Source organism: Acanthopagrus latus, chromosome 17, assembly GCF_904848185.1.
Source record: "Acanthopagrus latus isolate v.2019 chromosome 17, fAcaLat1.1, whole genome shotgun sequence".
Taxonomy (NCBI): domain Eukaryota; kingdom Metazoa; phylum Chordata; class Actinopteri; order Spariformes; family Sparidae; genus Acanthopagrus; species Acanthopagrus latus.
This window is the reverse complement of record NC_051055.1, coordinates 834,283-861,319: the sequence shown is the minus strand read 5'-3', so window position 1 is coordinate 861,319 and position 27,037 is coordinate 834,283. Positions and strand designations below refer to the sequence as shown.

Sequence of the window (27,037 nt, the reverse complement as noted above, 5' to 3'; positions counted from 1 at the left end):
GATTAATTGCAACCCCTATGCAACCCTCTTCCATTTCATCATGATGAGTTGTACTTCTGCTGTTAATTTGGTGAAAATAACACTGCAAAAGTGGTGCAATTAGAAACAAAATACTAAATCCTACACATTGGACAGTAAGTTATGACTCAGTTTTTGATGCTAATTATTGCATCTCACAGGTCTGACCATCCTGCATAATTTACAGAATAGCCACATTTCTAAAAGTCAACACCCACCTTAAAGTGAAACTCTCGCCAAAATGCAACCTAGGCTCTCTTTGTGAATGTACCCATGTCAAACGTTCTTTTGAATGACATAGCTGGGGGCAGGTCGATAATGTAACGCTGAGTGGCACACAGTGTAACCCGACACGACCTGCTGCTGTGAGGGATCTGTTGATGCAGCAGCATCGGTGCTGCTAGCCCCGGCCAGGAAATATCGGCCACGGCAAATATCTGTGTAATTCTTTTACTCTTAGCAGCCTGTGCCACTAGAGCTTTTCTTTTGTTTTCCGTTCATTTCTCTGCACCACCTTTGCGTTCTTTACTCGCATTCTCCATTTATGTCACTCTGTTTTTCATGCACTGATGTGTTGTCGTTTCTCTCTCATAGGGCCATTTGGCCAGGTATTCTGTAGACAGACAAGCCACTGGGCCAGTCGTCATGAATGTGCGCTTGTGTTTAGGGCAGGGGCGGGGGGCACAAAAAAAAATATTTGCACCAGGGCCTATCACCATGATGTTATGCTACTGCCATGGTCTCTACACATGAACATGAGAATTGAGAACATCGTTTGTGTACACAGAGTTTACTAAAAAGAACGTTTTTGAAAAACTCACTTTACCAGTTGTTTTTCCACTCGCTGCCATCTTGCCAGTTGAGAATCCACGAATGCGACATAACATGGAGGAGAGTAAATGTGGACCGCTCCTAAAGCTTAGTTCCATATAAATGCACAGATAATTTGTTGTTGCGAAAAACAATATTGACCTTGATGTTGAAAAAGGAGCCTCATGTAAAACAACAAACAATACTAAAAGTCACGTGAGATCTCGCATGGATAGTTTTTGCCGGAAGACAGTAGCGTTCCACCCTAACTCTCCTTCATGTTATGTTGCATTTGGATTTTCTTGACTGGCAAGACGGCATTTTGTTATTTGTACATATTGCACATGTGGTTATGTTCCTTTGCACAACAATTTAAAAGGTACAGCAATAACGGCACTTTGCATTTTAGTCACAATAGCACTTTATTTGTCAAGGTTTGCACAGTACAGTTTGCACATTGCATATTTGCACAGTTTATACAGATATTTAAATTACTCTATTTATTGAATATTCATTGAGTTATTTATTAGACCTTGTGACCGCAGGTCATTGCATGTCTTTGGGCAGGTTTGGCACTTGTCTTCGGCTGCAAGACAGAAGAGAGAAGTTGAGCTCAGACGAAAGACTGTGTAATTGAAGTGATAACATAGTGTGAAGCTTGTGTAGAGTGGTACTGGTAAATATGTGTGGTGCAATATCGGGTGCTGTACATTTACAAGTGAAGTTGTTTGTGTTACCTGTCCGGTCCTGTGTCTGCTCTAGGGTACATGGCCAAAAGATTCCCCCAGGGTCAAGGCACCGTGATAAACATTCCGGGAGAGACCAAGTGGCAGGATAGGAAGTGTGGGGGGGTTCAAATGTTCATTGGTTATTTATATTTATTGTTAATATATTTAAATGTTTATTGGCGGGGGAATGGCAGTAACAGTAGTGTTGTAAATATTATGGGCTAAAGGTAAAATGGAAAATGATCATTTGGTACAATAGCCATTTGATAATATTTTAATATTACCTCATCAGAGTCCTGTGATAGTTACCGGTGGCACAGTATATAAGGCGCCGGTTCCAATCTGTCTGTGTTGCTGGTTGGAATGACCACATTCGTTATCATTTCATCTGTTGCTGCTATTGTGCATCAAGTAATAAATACATGAACATTGGGAAACCTGATTAAAGTCCACTTCTTTTCTTCGGCATCATCCAGCCGCTCACGGGTCGCCTTTCACATTCATGTTGTGTCAAGCCTTCTTAGCGTTAAAAAAACTGTGTTTTTGATGCTATCATAGTATTGCCCCTAGCACTCTATTGAAAATGATTTTGACCCGTAAACGAAAAAACGGTCACTGCTTTTAAAGTTAGACTCGGGTACATTTAAGAAAAGACGCTAGCTTGCATTTTAGCGAGAGATTCATTTTAACCATGGACTGGTCACCATGCTGTTGCCTGGCAAAAGATACAGAAGTATGTAGGCTGTGCAACTCCTGAAATCATTGCCCACCATATTTTTTTTGTTTTACTTGTGTACCATGGAGGGATTAATTAGCTTGTACAACATTTACATTCACATTTGGGCATTTATCAGACCTTTTTGTTCAAAGTGACTAACAGCAATTCATACATACATTCATACACTGATGGTTGCGACTGCCATGCAAGGTGTCGACCAGCACATCAGGAACAATTTTGGGTTCAGCATTTTGACCCAGGACACTTTAACTTGCAGACCAGGGGAACCTAACCAGCAACTTTCTGACAACAAGGAGCTGGATCTACCCCTGAGCCTCTACAGTAGAATTAAATTAACCTTGAACTATGATGTTGTTAAGAATCACTATGAGCAGTGAGCAGTTAAGTCCTGTTAAAACTCAGTTGCTATATTGCATATTATGACCTGAGAACAGATTAAGCAGCGGTGTTAAGTGTGAGCTGACTGTACATACAAGTGATGTCAGAGCTACAGTAATGGGTGTGTTGTGTAACGTACTGTCCTGCAGCTCCCAGAGCCGTGGGGGAAGGTTACTGAAGTATTCGTGGTTCAGTGCTGCCTGGGCTGACAGCCGGTTCTTTGGGAAGCACTGGAGGAACCTGGATGCCAGCTCCTCAGCATGGTCCACATAGCCCAGCCTGACACACATAAACACATGTAATCAGAGAGGGTGACAACAGAAACATACATATACTGTATATATAGTGATACATTACAAAACAGGCAAACTACTCAGACACAAGAAACCAACCACTTGTGTTTCAGCCAAATAAACTACATTTACCATCACACCCACCATTCATTCAGCCCCCTGAGAAAGCAACTCGCTTTGTCTCCAATTCACAGAGCTGCTGACAACAAAAATAAGCATTTTAATTATGCTGAAGGTGTGCTGACTCAAGAGGAAAAAACTCTTCTTAGACACACACTTACTGTTGGCAAAAGAGCACGCTCACACCTTTCTTACACCTTTCTCTTTTGAGCTTGCCTCATACCTGGTGACTGGGTCACCATGAAAAGGATCTAAAATAAATGCAAACTTGCGCCTCACACGTGTGTGTATGTGTGTGTGTGTGTGTGTGTGTGTGTGTGTGTGTGTGTGTGTGTGTGTGTGTGTGTGTGTGTGTGCTTGTACAGACTGAACTCCTGAACCTGTCCTACCAAGCAGTGCTGAGGGGGAGAAGAGAATGAAAACAAATGAAGAGCAACACATTCAGTGAGTATTTAGGCATCCATTGCATTAAATAAACATGATGTTATTGGGTGCACCTCACTAGCCTGCCACTCGCACAGCTCAAAGTGAATCTCATGTTCTGCAGGCTTCTCATGATTGGCTTCCTAGTCAAGCACTCTAACAGCCACTCCCGTGGCTCTCAATAGGGATATCAACTCGACTTATCAGCAGAAAGACACAGGGAGGATAATTTCGTTTCAACTCATCAACGCCACTCAGTAAAGAGACAGAGATAAGTCCATGAAGTCCATCAGGGCCTCTTCCTACCTCTTCCTCATACAGCTCATACACTCTGCGTAACTCTGCTGCAAAGTTTAAAACTAGTGTGTGAAACTACACTGATGGCACAAGGCCTCCTAGATTACTGGTTTACTCACGTGGCTTTCTGCGGCCAGCGCTGAGCTTTAGTATGAAGCAGCTATTCAATATTTTAAAAGTATTTATTATTTTCCATGTTTTCAATATTCTTTTAGAGTTTGGTTAGGTTTAGTTCTCCTCTGTCTGTCCTTTCACTGAATCAAAGCTTTGACATTACAAAACGCAACTGGTCAGTTGGAGCAACATAAATTTTGATGTTCCTGGGATTTATCTCCCATGTTCTGCCACACCAGCATCTACTACAGTAGCAGCTATGTATGTGAAAATTGACTTGATTTTAATGTCAAGATATTACTTTGCCACGCTAGAAAAACCACAAACACTGCAGGATGTGTACTTTCGTTGTGGTGATTTGGTTGTCCATATTCATAAAACGCCATAAAAACATAAGGACAAAATGAACAACAATATTGCACAATGCCCAGATCATTGTGGACTTCAGAAGGAGCCAGCCCAGTCACACACCACATTATCAACAAAACAGCAGTGGAGAGAGTCAGCAGCACCATGTTCCTGGGGGTGCAGATAACAGACACTCTGACCTGGTCCTATCACACCAGAGTGCTTGCAAAACTTGTCTGTAGAGCTCAGCAATGCATGCACTTTCTGCGCTTGATGAAGAAAGCACACCAGCGCCCTCCAAAACTCACCACCGTTTACAGAGGCACTATGGAGAACATGCTGACCAACTATATCCTTGTCCGGTCAGGACCTCCTGCAGTGCCTCTGACCCTAAGTCCCTGCAGAGGGTGGTGAGGACAGCGGAGAAAATCTTCAGGATTTCACTTCCTTCCATCCAGCTTTCGAAGCAGAACATCTAGGTTCTATAACAGCTTCTTTCCACGAGCCATAAGATTGTTGAACACAAAATAAAATCCCTCCATCCTCCCTCAAACACCCACACACACCCTCAGGACTGCTTCACTGGATTGTGCAATATATTTTATATTTAATAAAGTATTCTATGTTTACACATAAAATGTATTTATTTGTCTGTAAATACTTGCTGCTGTTTTTATCCTGTACTATGCTGAGCAAACTGCAACAAAATGGTTTACCAAGTTTTAATGTAAATATGATCAATGACAAAACGAACAATAAATTAACCAGTGAATCAAAAGCAGAAATCATTCTTTTCCCAATATTTATTGTCTTTAGGCTCGTAACTGGAGTTCATTCCCCAAACTACCATGGATCAAACTGTCGCTGTGCATGCTATCTGTTGTCTGAACAGTTTCCAAGTGTAAATGAGTATAATTAGCATGTTTCTGAAAAAGAGAGCAAGGTGTCAGTGGTTGTCAACTTCCTCGATAAACAAAGGCAACAAATCCTCAAAATTAAATGAAGTAGTGCGCATTTTGCCACCCAAGAAGGCACTGTAGTGTGCGTTTTCAAACTATTGGGCCACGGGGGGGGTTGCACACCACTGGGTGGGGCAGAAAAGCAGAAAAGTCACAAATTCAAAAATGCCATATCTTGCAATGTTAACATTGTAAATCCACATGACTTCACCCTGTATGTTTCTGTATTTATGCAAGGAGATGATGTTAATGTAACTCTGAATTTACTGTACGGTTGACTGAGAGCAGAAATAAGAGCAGCAGAGGGTGAGCCAACTCTCAGGGCGGAGACAAAGTGACTGTATAAGTTCATATCATATTCAGCGTTCCCTGGCCTGGGATAAAAGGCAGCAGGGAAGAAGTTACGGTCATTAACATTCCACCTCACTGTCTTTCTTCACATTTTTATTTCCTTGAGAGTGACAGAGAGGGATTTGAGGTACAATCCACACCAATTCCTTTTAATCTGCCTCTCATTTTGCATCAACTGTTTTAAAAAAAGATGTCTTATAATAACCAGTTTTATGAGTAGTTAAATTCTGCAAAATACTCCAGCCATGACATGAGCTCATGAACGACTTAACATACTGCTTCGTGAGATCAGCTAGTTCAACACACCATTCTTATATCCATGACCAACATCATGTATTAAATCATTACCATGAACTTAATAATTACTAGTTTATGTAAAACTAGTGTTTGGATCTACAGATGAAGTCCTTTACTATGGAACTCTATTTCCACACATTCAGAGGAAGTTAAAGTAGTCAGTTATAACATTGCAGTGCACCACACAGCGCCTCTCTTGCCAGCTGCAGACAGCACAATCAGATCAGGGCCGGCACCACACATCTTGGGGCCCAGTTGAGATTAGGATTTAGTGGCCCCCAATTGCAGCTACTCTCATCATCTCACTGCTATCATGTTCTCAGTTGGATTTTTGTAACTGGTGCAGCAGCTAATATAAAATGTATATTTATAGTTATCTTTATCTATAATTCCTCATTGAGACATTATCCATGAGCACAGAAGCACACACATGCATACACACACAAATGCACACACACACACACACACACACACACACACACACACACACACATTGTGCTTCTGAGGCTATCTAATGTAAATTTAACCTACATTTCCCATAAATGTTGCATAATGTTCCTCCAAAATACAAAGTAAGAGTCCTTTGAGGAACCACTGGCTACTACAGGCCTGTTTTAGGTTTGACGGCTGAGAAAATCAACCTTTTGGAAAAGCAGCAATAATGGCAACTCAAGGGTTCAACTTATCAGCCATAGCATCAGTTTTATCAGAACTGGAGAGACTATTTCATTTAAGAAGATCAAAGAAGAAACATTTTCCTGATGCAAAACACGTTTCTGCTCTTCTCTTGACTGCGTTCGATAAGGGTGTGGACGTGTCAGGTTATAATAAATCTGCTTGCGCCACAAAGAAATAGGGAAAATTACAGCGGTTAGGGCTTGAAAATCTCTCATGCATAAACTGAAACTTACGCTATCATAATAATCACAAGGCACAAAGTAATTTTCACATCATGAGCTGGAACACAGTTTCTAAAATTAACCCCTAACCCTGGTCACAATGAAATAAACAGCATTTTAGAACTTACCTGGTCAATAGCTGGTAAGGCAGATGTTGCACTGATGTTTTTATACAGACATTAATCAGTGCACTCATATGTCTCAGATTTAGTGTTCATGCAGTTTAATATGAAAGACAATAATGTTTAGTTGACCTATCACACTGGTCTGTGTTATTATTGCTCAAGTGTTAACTTGTTGGTTAAGTAAATTGTACTACTAGCCGTTACTTTGAGAAACTTTACCGAAACAGCCATTTCCTCATCGTTAGGTGAGGCTAATTTGCCCAGGATAATTATAGTCTTCAAATCAAATGTACTGAGCCAAAAGTATTGTTGCTCAAAATGTTATCAAAACTATCATCAACTCCACTGGGCTCCAACTGTTGACCTGGGACAGAAAAAGTGCAACACAAAATGACTGAGATCCTTATTCATACAGCAATGGCGCATTCCAGTCCATCATTTTGGGAATGATTCTTCACAGATGATTCTTCCCATTTTCTACTGGGATTAAGGACACCAATAACCCATGTAATAATTGTAACTCACAAGAGGAAGCCAGGTATTAGGAGTTCCATGTGATATGGGCTTTAGTTAGCAGGACTAGATCTTTGTTGAAGCATCTAAATTGATTAGACAGCTGGAGTTTTACATAAATCATGTGTCTGGTGCTCCTCCTCTGAACCGCCACCTTATCGTGGTGGAGGGGTTTGAGTACCCGAATGATCCTAGGAGCTATGTTGTCAGGGGCTTAATGCCCCTGGTAGGGTCTCCCAAGGCAAACAGGTCCTAGGTGACGGGTCAGACTAAGAGCATTTCCAGTGTCCACGATGATGAGTATAAAAACAAGGACGCTCACGTCACCCGGAATGGCGTTACCGGGGCCCCACCCTGGGGTTGGGGTTCGCAGGTGAGCCCCAAGAATGACGTGGGCCTGCCCTCCAGTAGGTTCACCACCCGCAGGAGGGTTCAGAAGGGGCTGGTGCCATGTGATTTGGGTGGCGGTCATGGGCGGGGGCCCCGATGACCCAATCCCCGGAGGGTGACTCTGGCCATGGGGACATGGAATGTCACCTCGCTGGGGGCGAAAGAGCCTGAGCTAGTGCGGAAGGTTGAGCGGTACCGGCTAGAGAAAGTCGGGCTCACCTCCACACACAGCCTGGGCTCTGGAACCTAACTCCTTGAGAGAGGCTGGACTCTCTTCCACTCTGGAGTTGCCCCCGGTGAGAGACGGTGAGCTGGTGTGGGCTTGCTTATAGCTCCCTAGCTCAGCCGCCATGTGTTGGAGTTCTCTGTGCTAGTCACAGTTTGTCCATAAAAAACACCATGTTCAAGTATAAGGGTGTCCATCAGTGCACATGGCACCAGGACACCCTAGGCTGGAGGTCAATGATCGACTTTGTGGTCGTGTCATCTGACCTCCGGCTATATGTCTTGGACACTCGGGTGAAGAGAGGGGCTGAACTGTCAACTGATCACCACCTGATGGTGAGTTGGATCCGCTGGCAGCGGAGGAAGCTGGACAGACTCGGTAGACCCAAACATATCGTGAGGGTCTGCTGGGAACGTCTGGCAGAACCCACTGTCAGGGAGGTCTTCAACTCCCACCTCTGGGAGAGCTTTGACCAGATCCCGAGGGAGGCTGGGGACATTGAGTCTGAATGGACCATGTTCTCCACTTCCATTGTTGACATGGCTGTTCAGAGCTGTGTCCGTAAGGTCTCTGGTGCCTGTCGTGGCAGCAATCCCCGAACCCGGTCGTGGAGGAGGACTACCGGTCAGCCTCAAGGAAATTCTGGCAAACCATCTGGTGCCTCAGGAGGGGGAAGCTGTTGACCTTGACTGGGGATATCGTCGGGCAATGGAAGGAATACCTCAAGGATCTCCTCAATCCCACTGACACGCCATTCATAGAGGAAGCAGGGGCTGGGGACTCAGGTGGATTCATTCATCACCCAAGCCGAAGTAACTGAGGTAGTTGAGAAGCTCCTCTGTGGCAAAGCACCGGGGGTGGATGAGATCCGCCCTGAGTACCACAAGTCTCTGGATGTTGTAGGGCTGTCTTGGCTGACACATCTCTGCAGCATCGAGTGGCAGTCGAGGACAGTGCCTCTGGACTGGCAGACCGGGGTGGTGGTCCCTCTATTCAAAAAGGGGGACCGGAGGGTATGTTCCAACTATCAAGGGATCACACTCCTCAGCCTCCCTGGGAAAGTCTACTCCAGGGTACTTGAGAGAAGAATTCGGCTGATAGTCGAACCTCAGATTCAGGAGGAACAATGCGGTTTTCATCCTGGCCGTGGAGCACTGGATCAGCTCTATACCCTCCACAGGGTGCTCAAGGGTTCATGGGAGTTTGCCCAACCAGTCCACATGTGTTTTGTGGACTTAGAGAAGGCATTTGACTGAGTCCCTTGCGGCATTCTGTGGGAGGTGCTCCGGGAGCATGGGGTCGAAAGCCCTCTGCTAAGGGCTGTACGGTCCCTGTACAACCGGAGCAGGAGTCTGGTTCGCATTGCCGGCAGTAAGTCAGACCTGATCCCGGTGCATGTTGGACTCCAGCAGGGCTGCCCTTTGTCACTGGTTCTATTTATTATTCTTATGGACAGAATTTCTAGGCACAGTCAGGGGCCGGAGAGGGTCTGGTTCAGGAGCCACTGGATTTCATCTCTGCTTTTTGTGGACGATGTTGTCTTGTTGGCTCCATCAAGCCAGGACCTCCAGTATGTTCTGGGTAGATTTGCAGCCGAATGTGAAGCAGCTGGGATGAAAATCAGCACCTCCAAGTCTGAGGCCATGGTTCTCGCCCGGAAAAAGTTGGCTTGCTCCCTCCGGGTTGGGGGAGAGTTCTTGCCTCAAGTGGAGGAGTTCAAGTATCTTGGGGTCTTGTTCATGAGTGAGGGAAGGATGGAGCATGAGATTGACAGGCGGATTGGTGCAGCGGCCACAGTAATGTGGTCATAGTATCGGTCTGTCGCGGTGAAGAGAGAGCTGAGCCGAAAGGCGAATTTAACGGTCAATCTACGTTCCCACCCTCACCTATGGTCATGAACTTTGGGTCATGACCCAAAGAATAAGACCCCGGATACAAGTGGCCAAAATGAGTTTCCTCCACAGGGTGGCGGGGCCCTCCCTTAGTGATAGAGTGAGGAGCTCTGTCACCCGGGAGGAGCTCAGAGTAGAGCCATTGCTCCTCCACATCAAGAGGATCCAACTGAGGTGGCTCGGGCATCTATATCGGATGCCCCCTGGATGCCTTCCTCGGGAGGTGTTCCCGGCATGCCCCACTGGGAGAAGACCCCGAGGAAGACCCAAGACACGCTGGAGTGACTGTGTCACTCGGCTGGCCTGGGAACGCCTAGGGATCCTCCCGGAGGAGCTAGGAGAAGTGTCCGGGGTGAGGGAAGTCTGGGTGTCCCTGCTCAGGCAGCTGCCCCCGTGACCCGGATAAGTGGGAGAAAAATGGATGGATGGATGGATGGATGGGTGGATGGATGGACTTGTCTGGTGCTGCTTTAAAATTCACAGAGGAAAAGACACAAACTCCCTTTTGCCCTCTCTGCTCCAGATGTATGCCTGGGGCAAACAGTGGCACATATCACATGAGGGGAGCCCCGGCTGTGCCACCATGCCCTTTCCTTGCCATAGGTGCTTCATGTCCTAGAACAGGAGCACACATGCATGCTACAGGAAGGGTGAAGGCTAGACAAAGAGCATATGTGTGACAGAAAATGTATAACAGTGTGTAAGCTGCAGTGACAGTCTCTTCACTACCTGTGGGAGTTCAAGAAAAGTAAGGATACGATACATAGTATAGTGTGTCCATCAGCGACATAACACTTTACATTAAACACACAAAACACATATTTAAATAGTTCACTTACTTATTCCATGCTTGTCGGAGCTTCTTGGCGCTGTACACTGTAAAGCGGTCTGTGGTTAAAAGACAACAAAACGAAGACTTCAGTTATTGAGCTTATATACATGCATCTCACCACATTAAGTTACACGCATGCTACACTGTTCAAAAATACTGCTAAAGGCTGATTACATACTAAAAATCACATATAGCCTTTAGCTCTAAGAAACAAACATCTGGTGTGTGTGTGTGTGTGTGTGTGTGTGTGTGTGTGTGTGTGTGTGTGTGTGTGTGTGTGTTATTGTTTTTGTAATCGCTACTTGTAATTGTTCTGTCCATTGATTTGTGATGTGGCTGGGTTAGAAACTATACTTCAAAAATTAAACAATAAACATTTGTATTTTGTACTGCATTCAGTTGTGCTTCTTTACAGTTCATCCCTGTAAGCTTTCAGCATTAATGCTTCCACATCTTTCCAATTCCCTGAAGGCTTCTCATTGGAAATATGAAAGCAGTGTGGGCAGCTCTGCCGGTGCAGGTAATTCCATTGCTACTTTGCCTTTTGTTTATGCTTCTCACCATTATATGAAGTTGGCTATAAAGTAGTAACAAAACAATCTTTATTGTCATTGTTCATAAAAACATAAAACTCACCACTGTATAGACAAATGGTCGTGGTGTAAACTCTAAATCCTGTTCAAAACCTAATCCAACCAAAATGGCTAAGACAAAAAAATGATAATGCATAGATGATCCTGAGTAAAATGATAATAATAGTAATAATAATAATAATAATAATAATAATAATAATAATAATAATAATAATAATAATACTTTTCCTACCTTAATATATATTAACATATTGGTAGGCTGTGTCAAACTCACTTGTCTAAAAGATTACTATGACACTACAGGCAAACCAATTCAAACATTTTAAATCAGTGGTCCTAAGTAGGCGGCCCGGGCCGCATCCGCCCGCCAGCCTCCTGTTTGTGGCCACGGAGGTGTTATTCCTTCACTAATGTGTTTTGGTTGGGTCAGCATGTGTACACTGGAACATGTCTCCATGCCAACAATACAAAGACAGCTGGGTCCTTCACTGCTGCAAGCGCAATTTTTTACTTTCACTTTCGTTTTCAGAGCAGTTCATGTATTCACATTTTGCCAGTTTTAAGAGATTGAAAATGACGTGTTCCAAGTAAAACGTTAGAAGAAAGTGGACAGTGAAAATCAGCAACTCAATGAAGTAGGGAATTACAATTTGCATTTTTTTCCTTCCAACCAGGACAAGACCCATAGGGTTAATGATGCAGCAGTAACAATGAGCTGCCTGAAGCAACACCTCTCTCAAATTTTACCATGTGCTTTCACATTTATTAGAAGTTTAACAGACAGGGAGTCTCTCCCGGCAAACACCCTTTCACTCATGGTGCCAAAATTTTTATCATCCTTGTTAAAACTCAACACCATTTAACCACAGAACAAACAACGTGAATTAACCCACAACCATCTTACATATCATCTTATTCACAAACACATTCATGAACCATAATAACACCAACACCAACCAGAATAACCAAGAGTCATTGCGCCACAGTCCACAAAGGGTGTTACAATAAGCTGTGATGAAGATTTCCAGTTTGAAATGGCATTATGAGACGAAGCATAGGAATTTTGAAGAGACATTTCCTCAAAATTCAGAGGTAAGCACAACACAAATAAATGCACTGAAATCGTCATATCAAGCTGCAAGCAGGATTCTTGTCACATCTATGACAGAACGACAAAAAGCAACAGAGTGCTCACATATGGATTTTCAGTAAGCACAAGTGTGACATTCTCAGATGCAGAAATAATAAAATAATGCATGACTGAAGTGATGGACACAATTTTTGAAGGCAAACAAAAAGAGGAAATATTCAACTAGGTATTTTAATATATGTTAAAATGGAAATGACATTTTATTTTAGTTTGTATTTTTCTTGTTGTTTTGAATGAAAAGGACACTTTGTTTTGAATATTACAGTATTATTGCATCTCAATATATGGACCTTTGAATCGTTGAAAAAAAGCTTTGTGGCCCTTCAAGATTTGTATTTAAGTACTCCTGTATTAAATGTTATTGCAATGCATATTGTTTTGCATTTTATTTGTATTATATATTATATTATAATTTGCCAAATTAAGGAGTGGCTCATATCATTTCAGAAATGCTGTTGAGAAATAATGTCTGAGCTATGTACTTCTTCTGAGCAGCCAGACCACATTAAATTGTCGTAATTTTGAGAATAATTTGGTGAGACATTCTTCCATATTTCCACAGCTATGTTTGTTATGTTAATAGTGTTTGAGGCTCTGCACTGTTCTCTCAATCTCAGCCAAAACTGCCATGTGGACACACAGTCAGTCTGAGCTGCCAACTGACCGGCTACCACACAAGCTGTTCAGCCACACAGCGAGCTCACCTGCCTACCACACTGCTAGCTAATCCTATAGCCAACCACCCAACTGTCTTATCGTTTCAGTTCTCCAGCCTGCCAGCTAACCAGCAGTGAGCCAGCTTTCTGGGAAGCAGAGTTAAACGGCTGCCAGCCAGGGTACCCAGAAATAGGTGAGTGGAGGTCGGAGGAAAAGTAATAACACTTGAATAGACATAATAAGCATGAACATGTTTTAAGTGCTAGCAAAACATAATGTACGCTCTAGTTTCAAGGGTCTGAAGAGCTGAAGAGCACCTGGGGTTCCCAAAAAGCTCAAAATTTGATTTGATATTTGATTAAAAACAGGTCTATGTACTATATAAATACTGTGAAGGTATTATAAGGCTCAATACACACAGGGCTGCAGACACAAACTGTGCCTTCAACTGAGCCATCAGGTCCTCTGTAAGATTGTGAAGTCAGAATTGCACAGTAAGCCATGCCTCGAGCATGGTCGTGCTTGCAAAAACCAGCTAATATGGAAATATGTGAGCAGTGGCTGCTCAGACATGTGAAGATTGACCAATCAGAGAGGACTAGGCTTTTTAGGAGGGTGCCTTAAAGGACACAGGCACTAAAACAGACAGGGGGTACATAGAGGTACTGAAGCAATGGATAATATGCGACAAACAATTAAAGCATATACAGATCTTCTAGTAGACACCCAAAACAAAAACTTTAACGTGCAAGTCAGCATAATATGGAACCTTTAAAGTGTCTTGATTCTGTTTCGCACAACACACACTCTATACATTTACAAACATTATACCTTATCTGAAATGGTGGAATTGTCCTATTTCTCCAATTGTGGGGAGTTGCATTGATCATTTTTAAGCTATAAACAATGTTGTCACCGCATTTTCAAGCTGAGCTTAGAAAAAATAATTCTCACCAATGAGTTTCAACTGGAATGGGTCACAAAAAAACATTCTGTGTTTTACTAGTCTATGATGTATGCAGCTTGGTAATAGTTATGATTTTCTGTGCGTCATGGCTTATATATACAATATATAATGTATGTATGCAGGTTTCTCTTGAAAAAAAGATCTTGATCACAGTGAGATTACCTGTTTACATCAGATTACTCACTATTACTAATCACTTTGGCTCAAGTTTACCTGTATGGATGCTGTTTAGTCTGGTGTAACATAAACAAGAAACATAAATGATCATTAAGAGAAACCATTTTCCCTGCTTCAGCAAACAGGGTTAGGGTGACAATGAAGAATCAGTTTAAAGATACATTTGTACAGAATGCAGTGTGGAAGCCCAACTTAGGATACCAATAAGTAAGACTGTGGAATAGAGGGAGAGAGCCATGAGAGAATGTTGGCTGTAAATTAGGAAATATCTGTGGAAGCCTTTCGTTATCACAAAAATTTGAAAAGTTAGTGTAAGTGGCATCTCTACTCTGAAGTCATGTCTTAAATCCAGACTTCATGCACTGTAAAGGTTGGGCTAAAGTCACACGTTTTTATGAATGTTGAATAAATATGATACAAATGTAATGAATCATAACCAGAAAAGTGATAGAGCCACAGTGTTTTAAGTGTACAGATAGCAGTCAGCTCAAAGGAGGTCAGTGCTGTGGACAAACGACGAGCAGGAGGCATTCACACTGATGCAACACTGCCATCTGCTGCTTACTGGTGCCTCTGGACTGAATTGGACTTTATTTTAAATTTGTAATATACATTTATCATAAAAGAGTGTAGATGTATTTTACTGAGAAAAATATATAACAGAATAAAAATGTGTTTTTAAATATTTTTCCTAGAAACATCTGGTGGGCCAAAATGAATCCCATGGCAGGCCAACTTAAGCCTCACATTTGACATCTCTGCTCTAAACCTTTGATTTGCTTTGAATACTGGGTCTCCTCAGCATCATTAGTCTTTTTTTTTGGCCTTTGGCTTTATTGACAGGACAGCTGAAGACATGACAGAAAACAGGTTGAGAGAACCAGGGAGTGACATGCAGCAAAGGGCCCCAGGCCAGGACTTAAATAGGGCCGCTGCAGTGAGGGCAAAGCCTCTGTACATGGGACGCCTGCTCTACCCACTGAACCGTGCCCCAAACATTAGTCTTGGCCAAAATAATTATTCATCAGATTTTCAGACTCATTTTAAATTAACTCAGAATGAACTTTATTCCTACAATGACATAACCCTCAGAAGAGCTTCTTTCAATCTGCATTTTTGTGCATTACCAGCAGATCAATATTTTGTTACATGCGAGGTGGTTATTTTTTCCTCCAATTTGATCACTGAAAAAAAGTAATCATTCATAATGTGCATGTGTCAACTTATAATCAATGCACACTGTGACTGTGCTTCTACTGTCATTCTGAGGCTTTCAGGTGCTTTACCAGAACCACCAGGTTTTACCAGATCATCTGTGGTAACACCTCACTCTTCTTGCCTTTGTTTAAAGTGCAGCCATGTAACATCATCAGATCTGCACACATCACACGAACAGATGCAGTGCTCAGAGGCAAGAACCAGGCAAGGCTGCCTGTGTGTGTGTGTGTGTGTGTGTGTGTGTGTGTGTGTGTGTGTGTGTGTGTGTGTGTGTGTGTGTGTGTGTGGCTAAGACAGCTGCACAGCTGTTCAACATTGTGTGAGAGGCAAACAAGAGCCAACTGTCACCATGGCCACGGGATGAGAGATTATATTTGCATGTATTGTGTATACATGTGACAATGACAGTCATCCCCCCCTGAGTTGGTCCCTAATTGGCTATTGGATCGCACAGCTCTTTGATACCTCGCTGCCCCGAACCATCACTCCAACCCTCTTTATGTCCATCTTAGCCTGTCCCCTCTCCTCCCTTCCAACTCTTCTTCCCTCAATAAGCTAACACTAATCTGCAGCCACACTTTTCATGTTCTCTCTAAAAAGCCATAATGAGCTCCCAGAGGGCATAGCTGCCCTGGCAGAGCTGCCACCCCCACCTCTGCTGCTGCAATAATAGAGTACACTTAGCTGTCCTATTGGTACATTTTTACTGAGTGTATCAACAAATCCCAGCAGATCACTAGCTCTGGTGGTCAATGTTAGCATGCTCCTAAACATGTTGAATGACTAGATTTCATGGCTTCACTGAAAAACTGTATGCTAAAGTGTTAACATAGAGGATGCTGTCATTCAACATCATGTAGGCTGAAGTGCTAGCATAACGCCTAGTGTCATGTAACATTGCATAAGCTAGAGTGTTAGCATAGCCTTACACTAAGTATTGTCAACCACATTATGCTAAAACGTGAGCTTGTAATAATCAACACTGAGACTGTGTTAGCATTGAGCCTATGGCTTAAATGTTCATAGTTAACACTTTAAAATACATGGTGGCTTTGGTGACTGAGAATATAGCATGGACTTTAGTTCTTACTAGAACAGTTATTTCTGCACTAATATTCCAAGTCCATCTCATGGAACATAAAGCCTACAGAATGGATTAGTATGGATAAAGTAATTCATGCTATCAACAGACTTCATATCATACCGAATGATGAGGAACAGCCGACCTAATCATTGAGCATACTTTATGTTCCATAAAAATAGGCTCCATGCTAACACTTCATATAACACACCATATAGGCTACAATGTTGTTGGCTTTTGGCTAAGATTTAGTCTGTCACAAATGTTTAAAGAACAAGGCTCCATGCCCACACTTTATCAGACTGTATAAGGTGTTGAGTTAAAATTGGCTCCATTCTGATGCTTTAACATTCTCAAGTTTGACTACCATACCAAGTATATAGTATATTAAGTTTACTAAAATGGGCTTCACACTAACCCTTTAGCCTATGCCTTGTTCTTTATTTTGGTCTACGCTCAAATCTGATTCAGATCAGTGACAATTAAAGAAGTTAGAAAGGAATACTGGCATTGCGTATAACATTACGAAAGGTCTCACCTGGTTTGAAGTGAGGCAAAGAGTTCACGCCGGGCCAGGAATCCTCGGATGGAGTGCCGATGACCTGAAAAAACACAGAATGGAGAGGAGAAAGTGAAGACAAGCCTCTCAGATAATCTCCAGCAGTTTTCCTATCAGTAAATACCCATGTTCCATCTGTGCCTTTCTGGTTTAGTGGACAATCATTTTAGGAGAGTTAGCATGACAAGCTAACACTTCAGAGCAATCATAAACAAATAATAGTGATGACCAATTAACACTGAAGAGGGAAACAAAATAATAATAAAAAAGAAATCACAGCATCAATTGATCAAAAGCCAGTTAGTTTTTATTTATTTTATCATAATTATAATTTGATTTGATTAAAATTCCAGTGGCTAGCAAAATAGCACAGAAAAGTACAGATCTAATAGAGAGATAGAGAGACTCTGCAGCATGATGGCTATATGACAAACTGAACTTCCAGTATAAAGGCATTCCACGTCCACCAGAAATGATTAGTGCATCTGTTATGGTGAGGCCGGCTGAGTTCTCACGCACACAGCTGAGGTTTACGATGATAGAACCCAGAGCAGCAGACATGCCTTCCACATGATCCATCACAGCTAATCAGCATAATAGTTTCCAGATTGCCCAGTTGTCTCTGATCTGCAGCACACTCCTACAGTAGAGGAGCTGTCCAGGGAACTGCTTGATTTCTACAGCAAGTTTGAGCACCATGCATGCATACAAACAATGGGTGGATGTGTGTTGTTGGGTTACTGGGATATATTTGTTTCAGATGGCTCTCCTTGGAAGGCTGAGTGACAAATAAAAAGAAGAATGAAAGAAAAGGCAGAAGGCGTCACAGAGTGTTTTCTTGACAAAGCAAGTCAGAAGACTCAAAATAATGTGGATTAAGTGGCACAACCACACTGAAATGGGCAGAGGAATTTACAAAAGATAAGTGGCATGTTTAACTTGTGTTGGCCCTAACTCACTGAGATGTCAGGCAGTAACACTTAGTAATGTAATAACAAAACAATCCCACTAGAGGGCAGTAACGCACCAGGAGCCCATCCTCAGTGCGACTTCAATAAGAAGTCATGGCAAAGAGTTTAATTTGCAAGCTCAAATACTGAACTTTATTTAAAAGAAGTCCTGATGTTAGATGTTATAGACTGAGTCTATGAGGGCTGACTGCACTCAGTCTGTAATTGCATACTCTCTGAACCTTCCTTGGATACCTGACTCTGTTTTGCCCAGAGCAGTCACCAAAGAGGGTGTTTGTGGATTATTGTCACATAATCTACTATATAACCAAACATGACATTTTGTGTACACGGAGCTGAACCAAATAAAGGAGGCATACATGGAGACTTTGAGACTACTGATGAGGAGAGTAGGCCAACTCTTCAATGCAGCGTGGCACCTTCCAGTTGAATGAGCAGGGTGATGACAGGACAGATGAGTCTTCTGCAGAGAGGGCTTGGCAAATTATGAGGAAAGGTTGTGGGAGTGATACAGGAGTGACATAGTATGAGTGCATCTCAGTCTGGTCCACAGAGCTGGAATCTGCCAGCATAGTTGATGGAACGATTCAGTGGCCTTTCAAGTGAAGAGAGGGAGTGATGGGTGGGAGTGGGTTTGAGGCTGGCTGTGAATGTCAAAGTGTTTATGAGGACATCAGAGGGGGTACAGCAGTATTGCTGGGGGTGTACGTAGACAGCTGAAATAACACTGCAAGCTCTGACTTAAACTATTGACCCATTTTATCAGATAAGACAGTGATTTTGAATGTTTTGCTTCACTATTCAACACATTTGATTTGTAATAACATTATGATGCTAAGAATGAAGTGTTAAATCAGTCACTTGACCTCAGTTTTTAGTGATCATGTCTGCCACTTGAAGACCAGACTCAAGGTCAAAGCCAACAAAATATGCAGCAGGTAAAGATGCAAAACTATTAATGCTGATGGAACTTATTTGTTACCTGTAAACACAAAATTATAGACAGAGCGATGGTTAATTTGTGATATTACAAGAAGCTTTTTCAAGTTAATTTCCTGTCTGTACAGTGTGCAGTACTGTAAATGTAATGGCTCACATGGTTTCAAGTGAGTCACACTTCACACTTTGACTCAGTCAGACATGTCAGTTTGAGCTAATCTCCGCAAAGTATCATCTTTTTACCCCACAGAATACATTGAAGGTGTTTTTCAGTGAACATTATGTCAAGCAAGTTTCTTGCGTATAAAGTTGGAGTCGGGTAAATATGATGGCAAAATTGGTTTCATTTGAAAGATATCACACATTTTTTGCAATAATCCCTCAAATGTAGATATAAAAAACAATTGCCACAAAGATATATAATGGATGAAGAATACTGAACAATTTAACAATAAACTTGATCGTATGAAAGTATATCAGGTCACTGATGCCTTAAATTGTCCCCTGGGACAAATAAAGTATTTTGAATTGAATCGAAACAGTAAAATTGACCAGGACCTGCATTATAATATCAATATATTCATCCAAATCGGTGCATATCGCACAAAAAATATACTGATACATACAAAATATCTGATAGTTCAATATGGCTAATGATATCTGCCAACCAATATATCAGTTTGGCTGTGCACAAAAAAATGCTCAGTCCTTAGACAGCATCAAGCCTCACAGTAATGAATCAATAACACAATGTAAATGCATCTGCAAACATTTTTTATTGTCCTTATATTTACAACTTCATCCAGGAGAGCAGCTTATTTTCTCATCATTTCACCATTATTTATACTTTTTTATACTTTTCTTTCCTCTTCTTTACAGTTTATGGTCAACTGTCTTCTTTACAAAAGAAAGGAGTATTTTACAACAAGAGCTTGACTTTATCCAGCTGCTTTTTGGAGGTTAGAGTTAGTTATTCACCATAAAATAAAGGTTCTTGAGTTTATATACCACTCTTCAGGGATTCAGCAATAACAGAAGACAAGTCTAAGTCTAAAAAAAAATTCAGTTTCTAAAATCTGTCCAGCTTAAACGTTCTTTCCAATCAAACCAATGACAGATAGCTGAAAACGAAAATGAACCCTACATCTCTGGAATAAATCTTTTTGTGTTACACACTTTGCAGACTGAAACTCCAACTGAGTTTGAGGGAGAGTAACAACAGGAAGACAACCAACCAAATGAAACTAACCAAGCAGACAAAAAGCAGACTTGTTCAATGATACTGTGTCTTCTGATATTGAGAGGATATGTCAAAAAATAGCTACTTCTGAAGAGAAGATGAGCACGTGCAAATTAAAGAGTGAGCACTGACTATCGCTTCTTAAATGGACAGTGTGTAATATGCAAGGCCATTTCTTGGTATATGTGGACTATGCGGGTGCATAGAGGGCCCTTGCACCACTAGGGGGGCCCCTCAAGTTGGAGGTCCAGTCTCAATATCTGAGGGGTGACCTGACGGAAAAGGTGTGAAAAGTACCCGGCACCTAGACTGCTGATTGGTCAGATCTGCTCTCCACCGATTAGTCAGTTCTGGTGTCTACTGCGCTGCATTGCTATGATGACCAGTACTACTAAGTAAGGCTAGGTGAGGCGAGTTGCGCTGAGCCAACGGTACCTATCATTCACGACATGGCATCAAAACGATCCATTCATCTGGTTCAGAAAAAAGAAAAACGAAAAACTAGAACAAGAAAAACGCTCACAGGATAAAGGTAGGGTTTGTTTTCATGATGTGGGTGGAGGGGGAGCTAATGCCGAATCTTTAGCTAGCTTAAGTGTTTGCTTCAGGAAAGTGCTAAAGTAAAAAGTCTTTGTCATATGTGAATGCCATCAGACTGATTGACTAAAGTGACACCCATTTTGGTGAGTTACAGCAGGTCCAGCACGTTGGCATTACATTTGGGAGGGAGGCTGTGTTGTTAGGCAGATGTCTGTCATGTCTGCTGTATCCTCGTCCAGTGGAGCCGCTGTTCCGTCATAGACGTCCTCTGCTGTTAAATATTTGCCACATAACAATACTTTAGAATTATATTAGTGTGTCCTCAGTTTGTAGGTGTCTAATGTGAAGTGTGCTAAACAACACTAATACAGTGGGCCTATTGTTAACTTTACTGAGTTAGTTGCATCTTTCTTCACCACATTAATTAAAATATTTATTGTGATATAATTTGAACAAATTTACCTACATTCCTACAGTTTAGTTATGTTTTTGATGTATTACTTTGTCAAATTAAAGTCAATTTTAAGTAAACTATACTATACATGACTGTTAGTTCTGCACACAGAATATAGTTTAAGACCATGTCATCAGTTAGGCACAAGTAGTCCACTTTGTAATACCCTGCGAAATATACACAAACATATTCCTTCAGTACCACATAGTGATCATCAATTATTTATCTTTATTCATTACTCTAACAAGTACAGTGTGTTGAAAACTGTTTAAAAGTGACAACTTTGAAACTGGGTGCATGATTTAAAGGGACACTGTACTGTATATTGCAAAATTTAAAATAAAAACAAATTTCTGCATTAGTGCATAACATAACTCAATTATATAGTATGAATACTCGCTTAGCATCTATTTTGCTTGGTAACCTGAGGAGTTTTGTCTTTGCAGGAGCAATTTCTGAAATATTTTGGAGCCGTGGACCAGGAAACAGCACAGCCACCTTCAGCACCACCGATGGACCAGGATCCATCCATCCATTTTTCTTTTTTTAAGCGCTTCACCAAGTTTTTTGCTGGAGCCAATCCCAGCTGTCTCTGGGCGAGGGCAGGGTGCTCCCTGGACAAGTCGCCAGCTCATCGCAGGGCCCTTACTGATGGCAGAGGCTGCCATGCAAGGTGCCAACTGCACATCAGGAGCAATTTGGGGTTCAGCATCTTGATCAAAGACACTTCAGCATGCAGCTCAGCAATAAACATGTTTGAGGAACAGCGCATCAGTTTCACTTATTAACATACAGGGGATCCCCACTGTTTACCTTGTATTATCATTTTCAGTTCAACTTGGTTGGGTGGGTCAACTTTGAGAGAGGTTTTCACAACTCTAGCGTGTTTCTTCTTAAAGTGAAATAGATTGTTGCATCTTTGTGGATCACCTAAAAGGGTTAGGAATCTATCCATCATAGTTTGACAAAATAGGGCCCCCCAAACAGCATCTTGCATAGGCAGAAATGGCCCTGGTAATACGCAGTGGCATCTAGCAGAACAGAATTGGCAGAAATGAAATATAATATTTAACAGTTCAGGCTAAGGGTCTCTGTCAATGGAGATCAACATGTTGCACCACCATGTTTCTACAGTTGCCCAGAATGTACAAATCTGGCAGCAAAGGCCTTTCATGGTTTTAAAATTAGTGGGTGGCTGCTCGAAATGCAGCAGCTGGAAGACGAAGAAGAAGAGCGAGTGGCTGCTGTTTCCTGCTAAACTATCTGTACTGTGTGCAGTTTGAAACCAGTCTGATAAAAGATGGTAGATCATATTCATTTTATACAAGAAAATAACAGGAGCGTGAGTGAGAAATGGAAACTTCAAGACCCTAAAAAAGAGTGGGACAAAAGACGGCATAAAGCAATTACAAACCTTGGAGTCACCTTTTCAAGATGGAAATCTCTGAGGATAGAGAAATATTTGCAGATTAACCTGAAGTTGCCTGCTCTCTACTGGACAGGTAAGAGAACGTTAAGATTAATGTACATCCAACCGTAATATATCCTCCCCCCTGCTGCTAATGGTACAAAACTTACATAATGTACAATGTATAATTGCAGTACAATAATTTCACTGAAAAGAAATGGAGCATAACATTACTATTATCACAGAAGCCCAGGCCTCTCAGAGCTGGTGGTAACATAGCATTAGCAAGATTTATTTAGATCCATTCCTCGTCTGTTGCAGTGAGACGACACATGGAGCGATAACTAAGATATTTAGAGCTGGGAGTGTACCGAAGAAAGAATGTAAGCCTTCATTAAAATAAACTCTAAGCCATATTTTACATTTATCCCTCCAGGTCCAGCTGACAATGATGTGCCTGCGGCTGCAAACCTGTAAGCTGGCTATCTGGACACAAACTGAGCACCTGTAGTTAGACATTCCATTTGACAAAGTCTTTACAGATGAACACATGAAACACCTCCAAAATTTCTACTTTACACATATGCTTCCAACATTATTGGATGAATTTGTTGCAAAGAAGGTTCTGCTCTGCTCCAAATATCTGTATCTCTTGAAAACACAGTAAGCACTTAACAGGTTTAATGTGTGTTACAGACAACAAAAGAGCACTGTATGAAGGAAAATAAGGGAGGAAAACAAGACATTTTCAGTTGATTAGTTTTTGTTTTTATGACAAGGAAAAGGGTGTTTTCAATACAATATTTTGGTATGTTACAAATAAAAACAAACAAACATAAAACATCCCATCCATACTGTACATATTAGAGCATACAAGTCAGAAAATTTTTACAAGCTGGAGTCACATTAGTTGTTGTTTGTGTTGTCTAGGTAAGTAGTCTAACAACAAATGCAGCTCTGAAAAGATGCAATTTTCCTGTTCAAGTTATTAAAAAAAAGTAGAGTTGTACCTCAGTCGTTTTTTGAAAACATTCAGTGAATGACATGTATTTATGTGTATAAGTAGGCTATGTAACATGCATCTATGTATGTAATTGCATTTCTGTGTGTGTGTATGTACAAGTGCAACATTAAATGTCTTCTCACTGTTCACTTGAAATAAACTCAGCTCTTAAATTCACTAAACCTACACAGATTTTGAGAATCTTGTCAATTTTGGGCACCAAATTGATTAGCACCGTTTGTGACAGAATCTTGTACACCTTGAGACGCCAACATGAATCCAAGCATGAGCAATGCGGCGTGTACAAGTGACCCCCCTCGTTGGTCAGCTGGCACCTTTTGCATGTGAATGTTGGAATGATGAGGTTCAGCCTACGCTCCTCCAGCAAGTCCCTCACCGTGAACCCACGGTCACCTATCACCTCATCTCCAGGATGCAAGTAGTCTAGAAAATCAGAGTTCTGTGTTATGTACCTGTCACTGCATTTTCCACCATAAGTGTCAGAAATAAACATGATTACTCCTGAGGGACTAAATACTTTCCTGCGTTATTTGCATAATAGCGACTGTATGACTCACTTCTTAAGTCCAGGTTTTTTGTTTTTTGTAAAACTGTCTCTGTGTAGTCAATTACACAGGTTGTGTTAGCAAAGTGCTCTTTAAAAGCTTTTGGCAATGTTGCTTTGATTGTTTCACGAGGCAACCACACAATGAGATCCTTCATGTGTAATGTCTACCCACATTCCCACTGTCTTGCTAACCTGACCTTGTGATATTTTAAATCGGCGCGCTAAATCAGCCATGACAAAGTTTTGTCTTAGTTTCATCAAAGTCGTAGGAATTTGGTTCACAACTGGCACTGATGGTGAGCAGGGGCACATGGTTGGAGGCAGGCTATGAGTGTTCTGTGAGAGGAATACCTGTATACAGAAGGGAGTCTGCATCATTCTCTAAAATGCTGTCAGCAACAGGGTGTTGCAGTTCTGGTAGTGGTGTATGCAGTTCACACATAATGGTGGGCCCATTCAAATAGGTGTGATCCTCCATCTGACCACTGTGTTTGGGCATCACAGGATGACTTTGCTGCTGCACACAGCTCCTCTCCCAGATTCATCTCATTTGGCTCATCTGAGGGTAGCAATAGAGTACATGATTACCAAGACGTGATGCATTAGGGTTTTCATTATCAGAATCAGAATCAGAACTTTAATAATCCAAGGCAGGAAATTGTTGATGTTACATATGCTCTAACATTTCTGGTAATAGAAGGTATATAATAAATAAGAGAGAAGAATTAAGCTGTTGTAGTGTTCAATATAAACACATGACACTTTTATTACACCTAGACCATTAATCTTCCATCAACCCCACAACTTCCCACCGGTTACCGCATCACTTATGCGCTCCAGAAAGCAAGGGAAAACCCGGTACATAATGTCAGCCATAATATTACATTCAGATAAAATTAAAATACTGCACTGTTGAACATTTTGTTATGTCTGTACTGAAACTGTGGCATTTTTAGTATCTCACTGACCAGCAGTCCAGACGCACGTTACATTTGAACTGTTCAGAAAAGGGTAATACATGACAAATACTACGGTGCTGTGTCCTCCACACACATGAAATCATACCTGTTATACTCGTGACACTGCTGTCAGTCTTCTTTAGCATCCGGCGTCTCTTCTCCGGTGGTCTCTCATAACCCAACCACAAAGCTGGGTGCAGGTGTTCCTCCGTGGGCTTTTTATCAACAAAATGAAATGAACACACGTACAATGTTTTTGGTGGTTTCTTCAAGTTGAGTTGCTTCAGCCACATTCTTCTGGGTTCCTCATCCCTCGGTGGGCGGTGGAAACTGTACCTACTCTCACAGCAACATTCCCTCTTCGTCCGGGGTGCATGTTCAAAACACTGCTCTTGTAGCCACAGATTCAACTTTGCCTGGTTATTAGTACAACCGCAAACAGCGCAACATGTTCCCGAGCTGCGCAAGGACTTTTTTAGAGCTGATAATCGTAGCAACAGTGAAGACCAGTAAACTTACAAATAAACCGCTACGGGAAACGAAAACCGCTAGCACCCAATAGCTCATTGCTACTTCCGGCGTGTCACCAGAAGTTGGACCCTAATCGTTTCTATATCAGCGCCCCCAGGAATAAGGTGGATAGCCCTTTTTTGATAGAGAAGGTGGCGCATTAGTAATATTCCTCCTTTTCCAAAAGCCGCTACTCGGGTAGGCGTAAACATGTGACGCGATGTGAAGCACAAAGTTGGGCAGTGAACCGTGATAACGAATCTGTCTTCAAAATAAGAGCTACATTGCACCCCATTGGAGTTTAGAACTGGGTTCTTAGCGGGGGTGCTTTTAGTTTGAAAGTAGCGACCATTCCTAGAGAGAGACAGAGCGGAGGCGCAGCGGACAGAGAAGTGGCTTTAGGATCCACACACACACACAACACCATATTACAAGGAAATGCGTAAGGTAGATAACCGTGGCGTTTATATACTGCCATTTTTTGACATCCCTTTTCACAGCAGGAATTTATTTATTCATTTAAAAAAACACACACACACACAAAGGGCACTTTTTAATACGAGGCAAAAAGGGCAGGGGCCTGCGGGTGAGTATGAAGACAGGATTTTTTTTTTCAGCATGCACACACGACAAATTACATCTTTTACTCTGGTCTTCCTAATAACTTCCGTATTAATCAAAGAAAGACGTGCCTATGGGTCCCTGTATCATCTGATCATTAAATTATTCCATTTGATCTGGCAAACAAAAAAACGAGTCAATATTTTGTTTTTTTGTTTGTTTTTTTTTCTGTATGCACCAAACATTGAAAACTATTGTTTATTTTCCTATTTTCAGCCCAAAACGGAAAATATGATAAACATATAAACCAAAATGAAATAATAAATCTAATTTACATTTTCCGTTATTGTAATGCCATTTCCCATGGTACATTTCTGCTTTGCGGCCACGCTTTGCGCAAGCGTAATGTATTATCTGGAATCTGGAATCTCTGGTTGCAAATTACGTTTTCAATAAAGCATTGGGAAAAATGACAATAGGGACCTCGCAGGTCGAGACCTGCTTGGCCCAAATGAAATAATAAATGTAATTTACATTTTCCATTATTGTCATACATTTCCCACGGTACATTTCTGCTGTGTGGCCATGCTTTGCGCTTGCGCAGTGTATAGTCTGGTATCTCTGGTCGCCAATTACGTTTTCAATAGAGCATTGGGGGGGAACCTCTGGTTGCTAAATATACTGTGGTCAAGCCAGCCATGTTTGCTTGGTCAGATCAGCCGCACCTTTT

At 41.7% G+C, this 27,037-nt stretch overlaps 1 protein-coding gene and 1 long non-coding RNA gene across 8 annotated transcripts in view; both read right to left on the bottom strand.

Moving 5' to 3' along the window:
- The window catches only part of cdk14 (cyclin-dependent kinase 14), a 281,729-nt gene that overhangs the window by 80,922 nt on the left and 173,770 nt on the right, over window positions 1–27,037 (bottom strand). For 5 of the 7 annotated variants that reach the window (XM_037072884.1, XM_037072886.1, XM_037072887.1 and 2 more), the window contains 3 exons: window positions 17,134–17,197; window positions 10,760–10,808; window positions 2,813–2,952 (listed from right to left, as the gene is read on the bottom strand). The exons of 1 other annotated variant lie outside the window; for it this stretch is intronic. In XM_037072884.1, the coding sequence (XP_036928779.1) occupies window positions 2,813–2,952; window positions 10,760–10,808; window positions 17,134–17,197 (253 nt within the window). Of the gene's footprint in view, window positions 1–1,251; window positions 1,415–2,812; window positions 2,953–10,759; window positions 10,809–17,133; window positions 17,198–27,037 lie in introns of those variants that run through there. One more of the 7 variants, XM_037072885.1, reaches the window with a different exon arrangement.
- On the bottom strand, window positions 23,452–26,359 carry LOC119005347. Its single transcript, XR_005070473.1, has 3 exons — window positions 25,343–26,359; window positions 24,629–24,836; window positions 23,452–24,153 (listed from the first exon to the last, which is right to left on the bottom strand). It is a non-coding gene; the product is annotated as an uncharacterized LOC119005347 (long non-coding RNA).